The 19,240-nt window shown below is 39.2% G+C and overlaps 2 protein-coding genes, 1 long non-coding RNA gene and 1 pseudogene across 3 annotated transcripts; 2 read left to right on the top strand and 2 right to left on the bottom strand.

Annotated features, from left to right (window-relative positions):
- Positions 1-5,804: 5,804 nt before the first annotated feature.
- Positions 5,805-6,764, top strand: LOC116917785. Its single transcript, XM_032923384.2, has one exon. The coding sequence runs from the start codon at positions 5,805-5,807 to the stop codon at positions 6,762-6,764; it is 960 nt and encodes a 319-aa protein (XP_032779275.2).
- Positions 6,765-7,985: 1,221 nt separating this feature from the next.
- Positions 7,986-8,450, top strand: LOC116934059. The gene has a single exon (XM_032941689.2). The coding sequence runs from the start codon at positions 7,986-7,988 to the stop codon at positions 8,448-8,450; it is 465 nt and encodes a 154-aa protein (XP_032797580.2).
- Positions 8,451-9,338: 888 nt separating this feature from the next.
- Positions 9,339-10,065, bottom strand: LOC123469738. Its single transcript, XR_006643067.1, has 3 exons — positions 9,954-10,065; positions 9,831-9,882; positions 9,339-9,742 (listed from the first exon to the last, which is right to left on the bottom strand). It is a non-coding gene; the product is annotated as an uncharacterized LOC123469738 (long non-coding RNA).
- Positions 10,066-14,869: 4,804 nt separating this feature from the next.
- LOC116917128 lies at positions 14,870-18,619 on the bottom strand (annotated as a pseudogene).
- Positions 18,620-19,240: the final 621 nt, after the last annotated feature.

Here is a 19,240-nt window from a genome sequence, read left to right as displayed (position 1 = left end):
TGAAGAATCGAATGGTTATATTATTGTGTAGCTCAGTGGTATAACACTGGATTACTATGAATAAAGCATTAGGTTCAAATCTAGATGTAGTATAATTGTATAAGTTTATATAGTTGAAATTAGTTTGTTATGTTAATAATTAAGTTGAATAAAGTTGATTTACTATTTACCTTACTATTCAGTAATAAATATTTTAAAAAGTAAAGTTTAGTTAAGTATTGTATTTCTATTGTTGTCCGAGGAATAGTTAGCTTAGGAATAGTTTACTAAACTTCTTAAGTTAAAATTTCGGCATTTAGGTATGTTCATATTTTGTATACTTTACTATATTATACTTTACTATATTACTATTTACTTCTAGAGTATAGTATGTTATGCTTTGTTGTACTTTGATATACTTTACTATGCTTTACTTCACTGTACTGGACTATTCTATACTATACTATATTTACTCTTTTATTTGACTACAGTAAAATTTCATTGATGTGTAGTATGGGATAGTTTGATGGTACAGCACTGGGTTGCTATGCATGAGTCTTATGGTTCAAATCTAGTGACGGTTGGTATTTTGTATCATGTATTTAAGGTACGTGTTTATAAAGTATTGTTACTTTTTACCTTACTATTCAACAATATTTATGTAAAGTTTAGTTACGTATACTATTTTAATATCTAGTCTGAGAAACGCGTAGTTAAGTAATACTTTACTAAACTCATTTATTCTAAATTGGGTTGTGTTTTTAAAGTTATAATAATATTTGTATTAATTCCATCTTGTCTACGAGTCGATCTATTATTATTAGCCGTTATTAATGATGAATGAACATGTAGTTTTAGGTAGCTCAGTGTTATAACGCTGGACCACTAAATATAATGCTTATGGTTCGAATCTAGCTGTGGTAAGAAAGTATTAGTCTATGGAGATAAATTATGTGTAAATAAGGTACAGTTATTATTTACCTTAATTTTCAACAATACTTTATTTTAAAAAGTAATGTTATTTATATAATAATTAATTGTCATTATCTATATGTTTTATATTTAAACACTTCTATTTATAATTTAATAGCATGAACTTATTGCATGTAAAGATTTTACTTATTCTTCAAAAATAATACATGCAACTCTGGGGAATTTCAAGTTGCAGACGAAAAATTTTTATCATTGTAATTCTTTCGGTTGTGACAGTGTGGTGTGTGTACATCTATTACCTATTACGAATATCAGATACTAGTTCAGGTAATGTTGTTTAGTTTCTATTTATGTTTAATTATCTTAGTTAGCAAGATAGTGTCACACTGGACTTAAAAACACTTGTATTTACTTGACACAGAAAAGAGAATACACGGAATAAGAAATGAAAAGGTTACACTTTACCGAACGTCTACACGTCTAGTGGAAAAAGGGCCTTGTGAGAGAGAATATAGTGGGTTTTATACTAGTCTTGAAAATACGCCCTTTCCCTAAGGTCTAAAGACTCTAATGTACTTTCTTATTCTATTCTGGAATTTCTACTTATTAAAGAGTAATGCCCGATGACATCATAACAAGATTTGATATACGTAACTACAGCGTCGGCTGTAGCGTTTCTAAGAAGAGATAAGTACATCTGCTATTGCCCCCCGCGACAATGGTGTTTTTCTAAATATTTGTGTGCGTTAAGATTGTGTTTTGCATCACAATGTTATTTATTACTATAATTAACATTTATTTAACTATTTAACTTAACACAAGTGTGTAACTAAGTTAACTATATTAAACTTAACTTAACTAACTTTACTTTACTACTTACTATACTACTTTAGTTTCTTACCCACCCAAAACCACTATTTTGCCTCGCGTTGCTCGGGCCTGGTCCCGCTTAGGTACTTTACTAGAGTTTAATAAGTTAAGTTAGTTAAGTAAGTAGTATAAGGTTTAGTGTGGTTGGCTAAAATAAACTTTAACCCTGTTTACACATAGAAGTGTAAACTTTTGGTATCACAGTGTATTAACATTGAATATAAGTATATTTGATGCTGTTTATATAGACAAGTATAGATATAGCCTGGGCTCATATAAAACATATGAATCACATGGAATACAAGTATATTTTATCCTGAATACATATAAAAGAATAATTTCACGGTATCCCAGTGTATTCACATTGAACACAAGTATATTTGATCATGCTTACATTTACAAGTATAAACTCATGGACTCACAGTGTATTCACATTGAATACAATATATTTGTTTCTGTTGACCCAAAGAATAATAAATTCATGGTATCACAGTGTATTCACACTGAATACAAGCATATTTGAATCTGTTTATATTGTAGAAGTAAAAACTATTAGTATTTCAGTGAATTTAAATTGAATACAAGTATGTTTGATACTATTTACTTATTGAAGTATAGATATAGCTTGGGCTCATATAAAACAAATGAATGATATTGAATACAAGTATATTTGATGCTGTTTATTTGTACAAGTATAGATATAGCTTAAGCTAAAAAAACAAACAAAACAGATGGTATCAAAGTGTATTCACATTGAATACAAGTGCATTTGGCCCTGTTCACATATATAGAAGTATAAATTCATGGTATCACAGTGTATTCACATTGAATACAAGTATATTTGTTCCTTTTCCATGTAGAATTATAGATATAGTCTGGGCTCATATAAAACAAATAGATCTCATTGAATATAAGTATATTTGATCCTGTTTATATGTACATGTTTAGATATAGCCTGGGCTCCTATTAAACAAATGAATCACATTGAATTCAAGTATATTTGATTCTGTTTACCCAAAGAATTATAAACTCTTATGTTATCATAGTGTATTGACACTTAATAAAAGTATAATTTATTCTTTTTACGTTTAAAAGTATAAACCAATTGTATTACAGTGTATTAACATTGAATACAAGTATATTTGATCCTCTTTTTCTGTACAAGTATAAATATAGCCTGGGCTTATATAAAACAAATGAATCACATGGACATTATTTTCAGAAGAGCCAGGAGACGGTTTGTGGAACAAATTGTCACCCTGTATGTTTGTCCATTCAGGAGGCCTGACCCATCCCTTGAAACTTCCTCTTCATATTCTCCTGAAAACACATGTTAGCAGTTGTTGAAAATAAATTAAAAACACTCAAATCACCTGATGAAGATTCGACAAACATGTTATTTTGTAAATCGTCGCAATGACTTGACGAAGGAGATTGCCCGTCGTGGTAAACTAGCATTTTCTTTGCAGCAGGTCGCTGACTTAATTTTTTCTTTACTTCTTCGGGCTTTTTCATTAATGCAACTTTAGCATTGTTGTTGGATGTGTTATCGGCATTCAATTGGCGTTGACGTTTCTCCATATACACCCTGCTGGTTGGTTTTCTTAAATTATATCAGTTAAAATAAGTAATATGAATTAGTTACGTATTGTTGTGAATAAAATACCCCCAAAAGCCACGACGAGGTCGGGGAGAACGATCTGTTTCCCCCGACGTCTAAAACACTACTATTTGTAAGGGCCCCCGTAAGGTGGCCCCCCTTTTCTATGTTTAAGCTCCCACTATTTGGTGTTGTATCCCCCCGCTCACGTCAATGTAAGCCCTTTTATGGCCTAACGTAGGCCAGTCGAAAATACACCTCGAGAGCCTACACAACTAGGAGTTAGTGTTGAACATTCTTCATTATCTAAAGGTATCGAACGATCTGAACACACCAAAAAGAGTTCAATATCTTTCTTGTTCCTTCGAACCTTTTCTTAAACTAGTTCTAAATTCCTTCTAGAAGTGTTGGTCTCTTAAAAAACCTAACTCTATCGTTATCTCTACGATGTCAAGCAAACACCTTCTCAGCTCAAAACATTTTCTCTATTATGAATTTTGTTCCCACACAAACACCAAAATTCACTATTTCTCTCTCAATCAATTAATTTAAAGGGACTACTTTTAATAGCCCCCAACTAACCATAAAAAATTTTTTTTTAGACAGTTTAAAATATAGTTTAAAAAAAATCGCGTTGCGACTGACGTCGCGCGATGTTTTTTTACCGTCGCGAGGGCCCAATTCTTGCTTTTTTTACCACCCTCGCGACAACAAGGTTACCCCACCTCTTTAGCGTGGTAACCACGTGGAAACCCCTTCTCGATAGAAATTTTTAATTTAAATTTTTTTTCTTTTGTTTCTCTCTCACACACCCACACATCTACTTTTTGCTTTAACACCTTTACGCTTTGCTCTCTCATACCCTCTACTTAATAAAATTAAATTATTTAACTCAGCTCAAACTGAATTCCTCTTTTCTGTCACGCTCTCCCCTCTATTAGAGGAGGACCGTAAAAGGTACTCCAATAACACTCCAAAAATAGGAAAGAAATCCCAACGTATTAGGCATGCGCAGCAGCGCAAGGAGGCAACGCTTCCTCCCTGGACAGGCTCCATTCGACCAAGGGCTACACAAAACACTCCAGAAGGCAGGCAAAATGTGAGTGAGCTTCGTGGCAAAATACCGCAGGTCGGCGTCTCAGTCGAATCCAGAGCCGCCATTGGAAACTTTCTCCCTATCACCTTAAGACACCTGTCGCTGGAGAAAATTCGGGAAGCACTGCGCCCCAAATACAGCGGAGACATACGGTACAGGCCCCAGGATCCCAACTAGTAAACACCCGAGGTTCCACGTCCAGCACCACCAGCACCTCAACAACAAGCGGAAGCGGTACTGGAGGTGCCAACCGCCAAGGAGGCTCCAAACTACTCCTCAAGTAGCGATTCGTCGGATTCATCGGAATCTTTGGAGGAAGAAGATCTTGTTGGAGTTTCAGCTCAAATACTGGCAGCAGCTAGGGGGCCAGCAAGAAGGGAAAACCACAAAAACAACAAGAATGATTTTTTAGAGGGGTAATAAATGACTAGACAATAAGCAATAAAAAAAAATTTTGACATAGAAGTCACACCTCTCTCATTTACAAAGCGCAGGTGTCAACCAATGCCATCTAGCACTCAAATCTTAAGCTCTTCCTAAACCATCAAGTAGATGTACGAATACAGAATTTAGTATTTAACTCAACAATTCTTATTTCTGTTCCATTCTCACTTCAATTAAACCTCTCAATTCTCAACATACCAATTGTATACTCTTCTGATTACTTTTTAACACTCTCTATCTTTGGTTTCGACTCTCAATTTGTTCTCAACATCTCTCAGCATAAAAACAGATGCACTTTCCCTCTCAATTATCTCTCTCTCTTAATTGTCTGTCTCTCGCTCTCAATTGTCTCTCTCCCATGCTTGTTAAGCTGTCAAGCATACACCTCTCGGCTCTCGAATTACCCTTTCTCTCTTCATTCTCTTTCTCTCGTGCTTGTCATTGCTTATGTCGGAGCAAGGAACTAAATCCTGCTCTAAAACTCTCAAAGTTTCTTGGCCGAATCGAAAACCGCGTGGTAAAAAAACCAGTTATTCAATCCTCGAGTCCCTGCACCAGCCGAACGTGAGCAAAACCCTCTTGCAAATGAATCACGCCATCGGGATCGCCGTCTACACAAGAAAAGCCAACTAACTACTCTGTCTCAAGCACATCTCTTTCATCGCCTCTCTCTCTCAGCTCACCCTCATATCGAAAAATGACTCCATCAGCCAAAGCCACTAGAGCCGTGGTGAAAGGCCACATCACTAGGACTGTCCACGCTATCAATGGATACGAGACACTTACCATGACAGCTCGTCCACCAACTTAATCGAACAAAAGGGAAGACTCAAAAAAAAGTTCGAGACATACAAGGCCCTTTCACTAAGAATCCAAGAAGACATGGCAACCTTTCAAGCTACGCAGCAAGAATATGACGCTGAGTACGATGCAGTTTCCGAAATGGAAGAAAAAGTTAGTGGAGCAGGAGTCATCGTAGCCATCAAACCACAAGAATGGATAGAAGAAAAGGAAATACAAAAGCAGGCGGCCAGAGAAAAGTTATTCCTCGAAGTTCTCCAGCTGCAACAAGCACAAAACGCAGCGGACATTCAGCAACTCATGGCAGCCACTCCTGCAGCCAAACCAACACAGGCAGCCCAACAATCCACAAAACTGCCTCAAAGACAAATTAAGCCATTCAAAGGGGACATCCTCGAATGGACCCCATTCTGGGAATCATTTAACGCTGCAATCCACTCTTCTTCACTTTTAGCGGTACAGAAATTGGACTATTTGAGGGAGTACCTAAAGGGAGAAGCATACTTATTCGGGGAAAGTCTAGAACTCACCGACGCTAATTATACCATAGCTATCGACGAATTAAAGAAAACTTACGGACCAAAGGACGTACTCATCGATGCTTATTTCAACAAATTGGACACACTTCAACCGGTGAAGGATGCAAACCACATCACTACCCTCAAGATCTTCTACCTGAACGTACAGTCGCCTATCAATGGCTTGGAAACATTAGGAGTCTCCAGAAACACGTTTAGCGGACTTTTAGGATCCAGACTAATCAAGCTGATCCGCCACAAGCTACAAGCAAAATTGGCAGAATCTTCTGCGAACGTTTCAACCAACATTGACGGAGCGATCAAGTTCATCCGTAAACAGGTTGAAACAGCCGAAAGATTAAATCGACTGAAACAGGAGAAGCCAAAACCTCCTCCAACGCCACCACCACAGAGACAATTCGTGGGTACGCCAGCTACAGCATCACAAGTAGTGGAAGGAGCCAGTAAACCAACGGCTCCAAGTTTCAAACAATATTTTCAGACTAAGACTTCATACCCGTAAAATTCAGGTACACGAAGCGCAATGGAATGCAATCGACCATGCATCTTCTGCGGAGTAATTCATTGGCTCTTCAACTGTCTGAAAAGTCTCAAAGAAAGGAAGAATATCATCCAAACTTTGAAAATATGCATGAACTGCTTTGGTGACAAACACGATGTCTCCACATGCACATCCATTTGCAATTGCAACAGATTCAAGGCAAGGCATCACATGCTCTGCGACAAAACAGAGCTCCGATTCTCAAAGGAGACAACTAGGTCTCCTAAACACACAGTTGCTGGGGACTCAATTTCAGCCACCTCAGCATGCGCAAGCACATTTGTACAGCTCATGCTAAAAACTGCCACCGTAATTGTCACTCGCAAGAATAGAAAAGAACTTAAAGCCATAGAAGCTGGGTACACAAATAGATCTCCAACCAACTCAATCTAGGTTTTCGTGATCGAAAACATCAGAACAAGAGTCTTCAAAAAGAAAGAAGCAAACCTCCCAGAAATGACACAAACCGTCGAAATGCAAGTTAGGGGCAATTGGAAAGGCATTCCAAAGATCAAAATAATATCGTTGGAATCAGAACACATAGCAATTACGGGTCCTTACATCGCTCCGGAATTTGCCAGAGAACTCTGGTTGCAAAACGAAAAAATTGCGGACGATCGCTTCGAAAACGAGCACAAAGAAGAGCTGGTGGGAATCCCGATCGGAATGGAACAAATGTTTCAGATCATGCTAAACAAACCAGCAATCCAAAGCCCGTGCAGTCTTCGCGCTTATAACACTCAACTCGGAAGAATGCTGGCCTGACCGTCAAAGAAAACCAACTCCAACATAGGACAAAAAGTGATACAGCAAATGATTTCACGCTCTGACCGCTCAGCGCCAGAGGTTACGTCGTCATTGACGACAAATTGGTACAGCTACACAAACTTCAACTCAAATTCGTCAAACACCCCGATGGTAGAAAAGAATACCGAACCCTACAGTATCCAGCACTCGCAGAAAAAAGTAGAACCTCGAAAAAGAGTATCAACCTCAAGCACTCCGGCAAAACCAGAAGGAAAAGAAGACAAAGAAAGTTTGAAAAAGACCAGCTGAAACCAATAAACTTCGATCTCTCCTTATTTTGGAGAATAGAAGATCTCGCAAACCTAGACGGTTCACAAGCAGTGTAGCCAAAGGACCATCTCAGCTCCTTTGAAGACGAAATCACCCGCTTAGCAGATGGCCGTTATTGCACTCCCCTGGAGAGTTATTGAGACCCTGGACAAGAGACAAATGGAGATTACAATGAAACCTCCAGTTGGCCACGGGAAGGGTAGAAAACACGCTAAACAGACTGCGGAAAACAACACAGAACCTAGCAGACTACCACAAGGAGATCCAGCTCCTAATCGAACAACAATTCATCGAGGAGGCATCACAATCGGTGACTACGACGGATATCACACCTACCTCCCTCATCACCCAGTTTACAGAAAAGACAAGTCAACGACCAAGATCCGCCCTGTGTTTGACGGAGCTGCAACATCCAAACACGGACCCAGCTTAAATGACGTCCTGGAGACTGAACCCAATCTTAACCCCGATCTCCTTTCGGTGTTGATGCGATTCAGAACGAACAGAATCGCATGGGTAGCAGACATTGAAAAGGAATTCCTCAATATCGTGCTACAACCAGAAGACTGAAGCAGTCAGATTCTTATGGCCACGAGAGCTGCAAAAAATCGGCTCCCCGTTAATCGCCTACAACTGGAAAAGAGTACCCTTCGGTCTCAGCTCCAGCCCTCTCCTATTGAGGGTGAAGATTAACAAACACCTCAAGACAGTTAAGCCTCGTTTCCCAGAGACCATAGAGCAGATAGAAAAACAACTCGACGTGGATGACTACCTCGGCGGAGCAGAAAATATAGAAACCGCGAAGAGAAGAGTCCACGAAAAGAAGACCCTGTTCCGAGAAGCCCAACTCAACATGAGAAGCTGGGCAGCAAACGACGAAGAGCTACGCATCCACCTAAAAGAAAAAGGTCTAGCCAACCAAATCGTCGGCATCCTCTCCCCAGTCCTAGAAAGCCAACAGAAGGTGTTAGAGATCCGGTTGGATACCGGATCCGATTCATTCCAATTCAAGCCTACGGCAATAGTCCAAGCAGTGGAAGAAGTAGGGGAGCTGATCACGAAAAGAAAAATATTCAATATTTCGTCAAGAATATTCGACCCTATCGGATTTCTAGCTCCAACTAACCTACTACTGAAGGTGATTTACCAGAAGCTTTTGGAGAATGACATCAGTTGGGACTATTGATGGCAACCTAGTTATTTTTGAAACTAGGTATTACTGTTACTTTTTACCGAGTTTTCGAAAAAAAGTAGGTAATACTATTACTAAATACCTAGTTTTATAAAATTACTAGGTAAAGTAGTGGCCGAAAAACTAGGTACTAGGTAATAGTAAAAAGTAGCGGCAAGAAATCTAGGTAGTAATAAAAAACTAGGTAGTAATTTAAAACTAGGTAACCTAGTTATACCTAGTTTTTAAAATACGATAAAAATTAAATGACAATACAAGCAGTTTGATTCTTTGATTATTCTTTCTGTATTTCTTCTACAACTTGAGTTTTGAATAAGTTATGAATCTAAATTTCTGTTAAACCGGCACAGAGTTTCAGATTCAAGCAAAACGGAAGAAACGTTTGTTTTTTTCCCTTTGCAGGAAAGGCCACTACACGAGAAAAGACGCTCTGCTGATGCGGAAGTTGCGGGCATGGCCTGGTACTGCAAGGCAATTGGTGCTAGAGTGGGAAATCTACCCAATTTCTCTTTCCAGAATTGAAGGACATCACATTTTTGGCTGAATTCTCCTTTGTCGATCATTAAGATATAATCTTGAACTTCTTGTTTCAACTCCTCCTCTTTTGATACGGTAGCTGGAAGTGATGGTGAGTTTACAAACCTTCGCCTCTTGAAATGCTGAGGTTTATCTGTAGATTAAAGGAAGAATCAGTTAATTTTCGAAATTCTATTCAGGTGCAGCTTGCAACAGTTGCAAGTGAAATGAAGTTGACTCACTTTAGGATGTGACAATTCCAATGAAAAAATGCTAGACAAACTAAATAAGTCCCTGCAATACAATTAAATACATTACAAAACTAACAAATGCTTGTAAAATAACCATTTATTTCATATTCATACTTAAACTTTGAGTTATTCAGGTGCAGAATTGCATGTAATTTCCAATAAACAGTAGATAGACTGATAGACTAACTCAGTCAGGCGTCAGGCTCTGTCAGGGAAAGGGAAAAAAGGAAACAAATGAATAGTGATAAGCGACAAATTACAATTAACAGAAATTTTGAGTTTTTAATCATTTGACAACAGTGTAAAAAAAAAGTCAAATTACCTAGGTAATGTTTTTCTTATTACTAGATATTTTTTTTTTTTTAAACTAGGTTTTACTATTACTAAAGTAGCCCGGAGAGAAACTAGGTAAAGTAGAACTAGGTAAAGTAGTGAAAAAAAAACTAGGTATTACTAGGTAACTAGGTAATACTAGGTATTACTAGGTAACTAGGTAATACTAGGTATTACTACCTAGTAATGCCACCAATAGTTGGGACCAAGCTGCACCAGAAGAAATACAAAAGTCATGGACTCTTTTCATGAGCGACCTAACAGAACTGACCCAAGTGCAAATTCCACGGTGGACAGGATTCTCAGAAGAAATAATTTCAAGTGAGATCCATATTTTCGGCGATGCCTCAGAATCGGTATACGGAAGCGTTGCCCACGCCCCGCTACAGAAAAGGAATGAAAACCCCACACCATTCTCCTTTCGAGCAAGACAAGCGTAGCCCCTCTACCTAAGAAAAAGGTTACTCTACCAAGACTAGAACTTCTCAGCGCTCTTCTGGCAACTCGTCTAGGAGAAACAGTCAAAACGGCCCTACAGATAGGGCATTGGAGAACCGCTTACTAGTCGGACTCCCTAGTCACCTTAGGATGGATAAGAGGAGAACCCAATCGATGGAAGCCGTTCATCCACAACCAAGTGGAATCCATCAAAAAGGTCTCGAAAACCGACTGATGGAAGGACTGTCCAGGCCTGCAGAATCCTGCCGATCTCGTCTCACTGAGAGTGCCAGCGCAGTCGCTGGTTCACTCTCAGCTCTGGTTGAAAGGTCCAACATGGCTGAGTGAAAAAGAAAACGAATAACCGGATTCTCAAGACTCAGAAATACCATCGAAGGTTCAAAGTGAAATTGAAGCGGAAGCAAGAAGCTCAAAAGTCAACATGACAGCAGCCATCGTCGCTCTAACACAGCCAATTGAATGGCATCGCAACAGGATCACAACCTGGAATCGACTCGTAAAAGGAACGGCATGGATCCTTAACAGAAGTCGCAAAAGACTACAAGATTCTGAACCAACATTAGAGGAGAGCATAAACGCCAATGAAAAGGAGGTTAAAATTGCCTTACTATCCAGACAAGAACTAGATTAAGTGGAGCTGCTCATCTATAGATAACTCCTGAGAGAAAGATATCCAAACGCATTCGAATCCCTTCAACTCGGCCGAAATATTCATCAAAAGGAAAAGTTAGCACCCTTTTTTCAATCTGGGACGAAAGAGACCGACTTATCCGAATCAAAGACAGAGTCGCACTAGCTCTGAGGGATGGAAACATCGAGCCCCCTTTTCTCCTACCTGCGAGCCACATCGTCGTATCACTACTGATTACCAACAAGTACGAATCCCTAGCGCACGCAGGTGTCAAAACTACACTCTCTGAGTTAAAAGAAAATTCTGGATCGTCAATGGGCGCCAACAAGTCAAGAAGGTATGGTTCGCTTGCGAACCCTGCCAGAAGCTAACGTCTCCGCCCTTTCAAGAAATTGCTTCGCCTGATCCGCTCAACCGATTCCGCCAAGCCCAAGCATTCCAAATCACTGGAGTTGATTTTGCTGGCCCGCGCCAGCCAAAAGGATCAAAGGGGACAATAATCCGCAAGTCAACCCGGATCCTAAAACACACGTGAACCCGTCCACAACAGACAAGGAGTCTCCCCAGGAATCAATTGTGGAAGTGGAAACTCCAACAGAAGCGGACTTCGACGAGCAAAACTCTGCCCAAAAGAAGGGTGAACAGGAACAAGGAAAGGAAGGACAGAACCAAGCACCCCAAGAGCTACGCGTGCTTATTCACATGCGCGGTTATTCGAGCCGTTCACCTGGAGCTGACAAAAAACATGTCAGCACGCTCCTTTCTAGCTGCCTTCAGAAGATTTCCTGCTAGGAGAGACCCAGTATCCGTCATGTATTCAGACAACGCAAAAACATTTCGGTGCATCAGTCAACAATTAAGGATGCTGCACGCGGATCCAGACATCCAAGCCTTTCTCGCCATGAAGAAAACCCACTGGATTTTCTCCGCCAGCCTCGCTCTATGGTGGGGTTGATTCTGAGAGCGGATGATGAGGAGCATGAAGGATCTACTCCGTCATTCCAACGGCAGAGCGTGCCTAACATACGAGGAGCTTGAAACCAGTCTCATCGAGATCAAAAGCTTCATCAACGCCAGGCCGCTTATTTACAAAGGAGACAGAGCCGACGACCCGCTTCCCCTCACTCCGAACCAATTCCTAAACAATCGGCGGACAACCCGCGCAGACCCGGAGCCAGCGGACAAGCTGATGGCTCCCAACTCTACAAACCCAACACTGACGGAATTAGATAAAGCCAGAAGAGAATACGTGAACGATGTCTGCTCTCGATTCGTTGAAGACTACCTGAAGCAGCTAGACAACTTCAACGCTAAAGGAAAATACAGGAAAAAAGATTCACCTCGGTGTAGTCGTCGTTGTTCACGACGACAACACGAAACGACTCATGTGGAAGGTCGGAGTAGTTAAAGAACTCATTCCCAGCAAGGATGGACTAATCCGTTCCGTCATACTGAAAACTCCCAATGGCAATCTAATCAACAGAGCCATTCAGAGTCTTCCTCCTCTAGAATTGCGTGAAGATCAAGATGAGGAGTTGGAGACGGCCGGTCAGGAACTCGAGACGGAACATGAACAGGAGCCGGAACCAGAGGAAGAAGGTGGTCCAATCCATCCAGCCCTGGATCTCGAAGAACCCGACCGTAACGTCGTCGTGGAGGTCGAGCCGGATACTACAGTCTCTGGCGGGGAGTATGTTATGAATATAATACCCCCAACAGCCATGACGAGGTCGGGGAGAAGCCTCCGTCTCCCCCGACATCTGCAACACTACTATTTGTAAGGGCACCCGTAAGGGGGAACCGCTTTTCTAGGTTTTAGCTCCAACTATTTATTGATGTATCCTCCCGCCTACGCCAATGTAAGCCCTTTTATGGCCTAACGTAGGCCAATCGAAAATACACCTCGAGAGTCTACACAACGAAGAGTTAGTGTTCAACATTCTTCATTAAAGTTTTTTTTCTAAAGTCTTCATTAAAATTCCCAGCAAAGCGATGAACAATGTGTGTCTAATAAACGAAAGCGTGTCACCGGGAGTTCAAAGTGGACAATGAATGCGATTTCACGTCGAATAGCTGAACATCAGGCCATGTTAGATGTTGATAATATGGTAACTGAATAAGGAGAATCAAACTCTCATCATGTTACTGGAAGTATAATGACTGACTCAGATGTTTCACCAATATTAACGGTTGGTAGCAAATACGTTCATCATTAGCTTTCGCATTTTATTTTAATGATAATACATGGAGTCAGAATTATCTCGTGAACCTGGAAATATAAAAGTTTCTTTTTTCTGTAAGGATAAAGTGCAGCTTAAGGGTAACAATTTTACTTATTACTTTAGAAAATTTTCAATTTCTCATAATTTTTCGAACAAAATTTAGATATCGATGCAACGGATATCGGATTTTCCTCCACTTTTGAATCTATTCTTATGGAATCAGAATGCCCAGAAGCAGTTTTTGACAAAGAGCTGGAGCTAGAAGGGTGGAACATGTTTGATAAAGATGATGAAGAAGGTGATCTTTCTCTTTCCGTAAGAAAAACTTTACAGAATATTGTTTTCAAACTCCCTTCATGAATGTGGTGTATCTACAGTACCCACCAAGCGATTAGGTACACCCTCGTTTTTTTAGTGCATTCTTATGGCGCAACGGGTCTTAGGAAAACTTGATTATCTCTTTACTGATAATTTCAATTCGGCCGTATTCTAGCCTTGGCTTAAATTCTGGTCTTAAACTTACTAAAATTTCTTATAAAATTTCCTCACGTAAATAAGGAAAAAATGGAAGTTCGTCATTTCAATAAACACGTATTCTAGCTTAAATTTTCTTACTTTTATTTCTGAACTTAGTGTAAGTTCAAATTCTAAGATCAGATTTTTCAAGCATAGAATTTTTTATTTTCTTAGAGGGCGGACCTTATAGCGACCAATAAGAATATTCGTTTCATGACATTGCGTACAGTAATAGATGCTGTTTACTTTATTATTATTACAAGGCGTCTGCTAGAGCTAGAATCTAGTTAGTATTTTTAAAGTTATAAGACTCTTTGATTGACAGTTTAGGTATCTTGAACTGTGTTTATTGTGCAAGTGATAGACTTACGAGATTAAAATGGCCCCATCAATAAAAGAAAAAGCGTGGTCGTCATTCCAAATAGAAACTTTAGTTGATTAGTACATCGCAAGAAAGTTAACTTAGCTATAATTGTGTTGCTTATTAGTTTAATGTAAACTTGATTGTTGATTGTAGTTGGTCTACAAACAACTTGCGGCCCAATTTGTTGGAAATGATTCCTATGGTTAATCAGCCAATGCAACAGTTAATACACATGGAAATGTTGTAGTAGCTTAAGACTACTAATAATATGAAATAGAGAATACCTTCGATATACCAAATAGAAGCTTTATCGAATCTAAATACTTTGTAAATTTTATTATCGTCAAATAGATCAAAAATATCAGCACGTTTACGATAAAACGGAACCATTCTCCTTCTCACTTCTATTCGTTTTTCATACAATTCATCCTCATTCGCATCACTGTCATTGTCACTATTTAAAACTTCGTTCAAAACATCAAGGTGACGTTCGAACTCGTCGATGTTATTCATCTTCAATTCTCACTAGACCACTAGATGTTGTTACTTGATAATCAAAACAATGACACGTGAAAATACTAAAAACTAGGACAACAATAGCTGTAAGCATTAGCCTTAGCACGGAATTTTAAGAAAATAACCGCTGTAAGCCATCTAATAGTTGGCTTACAAAAATTTGCTATCTTAAGTTTTAAAAGACAAGTTCAAAATATTTCTTAAGAAAAAAAGGTGAGTTGAGAAAAGCTAGAATACGGTTTTAGGTAAATCCAAGCATAAATTGGATTTTTAAGCAAAAAACAGTAAGTTAAGAAAAAATTTCATGCTTAAGTCAAGGCTAGAATACGGCCCCAGAAGACAAAGTGCTCTAAAACTTATCTTAACATAAAAAAATTATATATGACCCAGTTACACCCAGGGCGCTAAAGTATCGTTAACGTGATTAGGTACACCACTTTTCCCCCCATAAACGCCATGTTAATACCGGCGTTTCAAAAAATTTAAATAAAATACTTCAAAACATCCTTAAATTAATTAGTTTATGCCGAACGACGCGTTTTTCTTTACTCTATAAGAATATAGTACATTTTTTCAATTATTTGAACCAAAAAAATGCTTTCCTATATCCCCCAAGTTGTTACACTCTAATGTTTTACAGAGAAAATTATGATTTGTGCTTGCGCCACCAGGGGCGCTGGGATCAATTTCAAGTGCTAAGATTTTTTCTTTAAACACAGCTAGATTTTTTGTAAAAAGCCGGCTTGAAAAGAATATATCCATGCAATACGTGCTCAAAGAAACTTGAAAACGATTGTTATCCCGACGAAAAGAAGTGGTTAACTGACCAAAATTCAGCCTTGCGGTCACAATTATTCGCAGGAAACGTCAGACAAATGCTATACGCTCCTACTCCCCGTCGAAGAACAAGTGACATTTTTTTTACGTTACCATGGAATTAAAAACAAATGCTGTTATCAATGATGACGAAGACAGAAAAGGTGACGTATTGTAAGCCATTAATATTTTAACTTACTTTTTCATTGTCGTTTCTTGGAAAGTATATTTCAGTAGCACAAAAAATTGGGGAACAACTCTTTAGGAACTGAATTGTGAAATGTGTCTTTCTCTATTTTCTTAAGAAAAAAAAGTTTTTATACGGGGTTCGTGAAGGTCGAACTACAAGAAAATCAAGTTGAAACGTTTGAAGGGTAAATCAGTCTGTAAGACGTCTAAGGAAGAAATTACATAGAAAAGAGGGGCGTATAAAAAATTAATGTTACGTAAGAATAAAGGGTAGGGAAAAATAAGGAAAATAATAAAGAATAAATTTTTTTGGTTCTTTGCATAGCTATCCGGTTCCAAAAGATTGCGTCTCGCAATCAATCAAGGTCTAATTTGGAACGGAATAGAAAGTGAGTCAAAACAAAACAAAGAAAACAACATTAATTAATTCAACAGAACAGCTGCTTCTCGATGCGCTTGTGTTAGTGCGTCCCGATGGAATTTGTTCCGTGGAGGCTCTCCTTGTAGAAAAGGGGCTGATGGGGCAAAAAATTCCAAGGCGGGTTGTTGATTAGAGTTGGGTAAGTTTACAATAGTAATGGGCGGGGATGGATTTGGGGGGTTTAATAACGCGGGGTGGCCTACTTCTATATCATTATCAGACGTTCTGGTGAAGCAAGTGAAAGGGTTGCAAGTACTTAGAAAAGAACAACAAGGTATGTATCTTGCAATAAGGGAACCTTCTTACACAAAAATGAAAGAAAATGAATCCGATAAATCCCATCCCTAGAAGACTACAAATGCTACTTGTCCAACTAAGAATCTTAGACGACAGGGAAACGTTCTTTTTCTTTTTGGAGTGAAGAAAGAAGAGTGTTCATGTGAAAAGGATTTCCAAGGTCGAGGCTATGTTTTTCTTTAGAAGCAGCAATTATCTCGGTGATTGCAGCTGCATTGCTCATCGGGTGGGGAAATAGTGCGGGATGTAAACTTAGTGCGAGTAGCTTATCAATTTCATACGGCAAAGTGTTGATCAAACTATGTCCTTGGATTATTACACCGGGGACAATTGGATGCCAAGAACTGATTTTGAAAAAATGTGCTCGGCCGTTAATGTAAAATTTTTGTGCCAGTAACAGGGGTTGTAAGGCGTCAGTTCCCATCCTTCAGTATCTAAAGTGTAGTCGCCGAGTTTGGGTTGAGAACCACAGCTTGTGATTTCAGTGGTGATCGTAGAATTTTTCGGGGAGCATTGATAGACGCTGATCGATTCACCAGTGGCTATCAATTTGCTACATGTGAGTAAATTAAGGTAACTGGCAGCAAGCCATCCACTGTGTTGTGCGGTGGCGATAACAGTTTTGTGTGCCAGTACCCGATTTTCACATTGTAGGGCTCGATTTTTTCGAGCAACTCCATTTATTCCATCGGTAGTTCGGTCTCGTGCGTATTGAGAATGTGCCGCTCCGCTGATTTCAGCCCGGATAATGTCAGCAATATTTTCGATGACTTCTTCCAGTGGTTTACTCGGGTGAACATTGGTGTCAGTTAAAGAATGTAAACGTAAAATAACTTTGTCCATTCCGATTACTTGTTTGTAGCTTTTATCTGATGAATTACAATATTTCTTGTTAGTTGTATTGTAGACAAAGTCAAGTTGTTGCTCGACGTCACGAATTCTTTCTATTTCACTGTTGTTAGTCAGGTAACCTTGAGCGATACCTGTTTCAACAAACCTTAGTTTGCACTGTTGAACTTCTCTTAAGGATTCTTTCCAGACAATGGTCACTAGGTTGTGAGAAACGGATCCGTTGATCCCTCCCAGTATATCGCCAATGGGTGAACTTATCGTACAGTTAGTGCACTCAGTTTCTAAAGTAACTTCTTCTAATCGACAGTTGATCATCTGATCAGCTGTGACTTGAAGCCAGCTACCCTGCACGTTTGGAATACGTTCGAACGACCACTTATTGTTTTCTAAGTAGTCCATGTTTTTTGCCATGGCAAAATCGGGAATCACGCATTTTTTCACATTCATGTGCATTGACTTCTATTGGCACTCTTGATTGACTTGGAGTTTGCTATCCCCAGAAGTCAGTATAGATGTGTTTCTTTCCCAGCCCCATGGTACACGAATGGCCAACAAAACGGGTGATTTGGGGAAGAGTAGAATAGACATCATAATATACTGGAATAGCGGGAAGGGGGCTTATTTGATAATCACAGTCATCGCTAGTGAATTGTAGGAACCCTTTTGGCTGACAGAGTGCTTTAAGTGATATTGTTCAACTATTACTAAAAGTAAAAGAAATCCGTTAATACGCAATAATTAGAATTTAAACACAGCTTAAAGATAGTTAAAGTGATTCGAACGTGATTTGCAAATAAAAATTACAGCAATACAATTTCAGAATTTGACAACTGGTTTTAAAAGATTCCGAGGACGGAAACCGAGGCGACGCTCTGGTTGTATGGGTAAGGTTGACGTCTCTGGAATCGGGTTGGAAGGTAATGAAATTGTTGGTGAACTTATCATTAAATTTGAAGTAGGAAGAATTGTGGGTGGGGGTCTCATCAAATTTTGAGTAGGAGTTTCTTTTTCACAAGGAATTGGTTCTAACTCAGATTGAAGGTTTGTTTCTAGGGGTAGAGGAAAAGTTTCGAGTTCATCTGCGATTTCTTGTACGAATTTTTCGGCCTGTTTCTCAATTCTTACATCTAAAAAGTCGACACCTGGTTCGTCTTTCAAGATCATTGACTCAAATAGGGGTTTTTTTCGATTCACATGTACAAGCTGAGTTTGTCTTCCTACGTCTTGTTGTATTTCCACAGTACTATTGTTGCTTACTTTCAAAATTCGAAAAGGGCCTACAAAACGTGGAATGGGTCTCTTACTAATTCCCGCCAAGGGCGTTCGCATATCCAGTAAAACTTTATCTCCTACGTTAAATATTTGCTCTTTTACGCGTTTATCGTACTGGGCTTTTTGTTGTTCACGAGCTTGGGAAAGATTGATTTTTACAAGCTGAAAGGCTTCGTGTAAGCGTTTCATAATTTGACTTTTATAGTCTGAGGGAGTAACTATTACTGGGAGAAGAGGACGGAGGAATTGATCAATCGGCATGACTGGATCACGACCGTGATTTAGAAAATATGGAGTCTCAAGTGTTGACGAGTGGACAGAATTATTATAAGCGAAAACAACGGGGTCTAAAATATCCTCCCACCGCTCGAATCCATTCTCCAAATATTTCCTTATCATTTCAACAATAGTTTTGTTGAATCGCCTGTTGAAAGCCCATTAGTCTGAGGGTGATACGCAGTTGTTTTCATGCGTTTATTGTTTAAAGCTTTACCAAGTGCAGAATATAATTCA

The sequence above is a fragment of the Daphnia magna genome, linkage group LG2 (genome assembly GCF_020631705.1).
Source record: "Daphnia magna isolate NIES linkage group LG2, ASM2063170v1.1, whole genome shotgun sequence".
Lineage (NCBI taxonomy): Eukaryota > Metazoa > Arthropoda > Branchiopoda > Diplostraca > Daphniidae > Daphnia > Daphnia magna.
Note: the sequence above shows the minus strand (reverse complement) of the source record. Positions and strands in the feature narration are given on the sequence as shown.

Excerpts from the sequence above, each read along its gene's own strand:
- LOC116917785 (XM_032923384.2), top strand. The coding sequence starts at position 5,805 with ATGGCAACCTTTCAAGCTACGCAGCAAGAATATGACGCTGAGTACGAT.
- LOC116934059 (XM_032941689.2), top strand. The coding sequence starts at position 7,986 with ATGGCCGTTATTGCACTCCCCTGGAGAGTTATTGAGACCCTGGACAAG.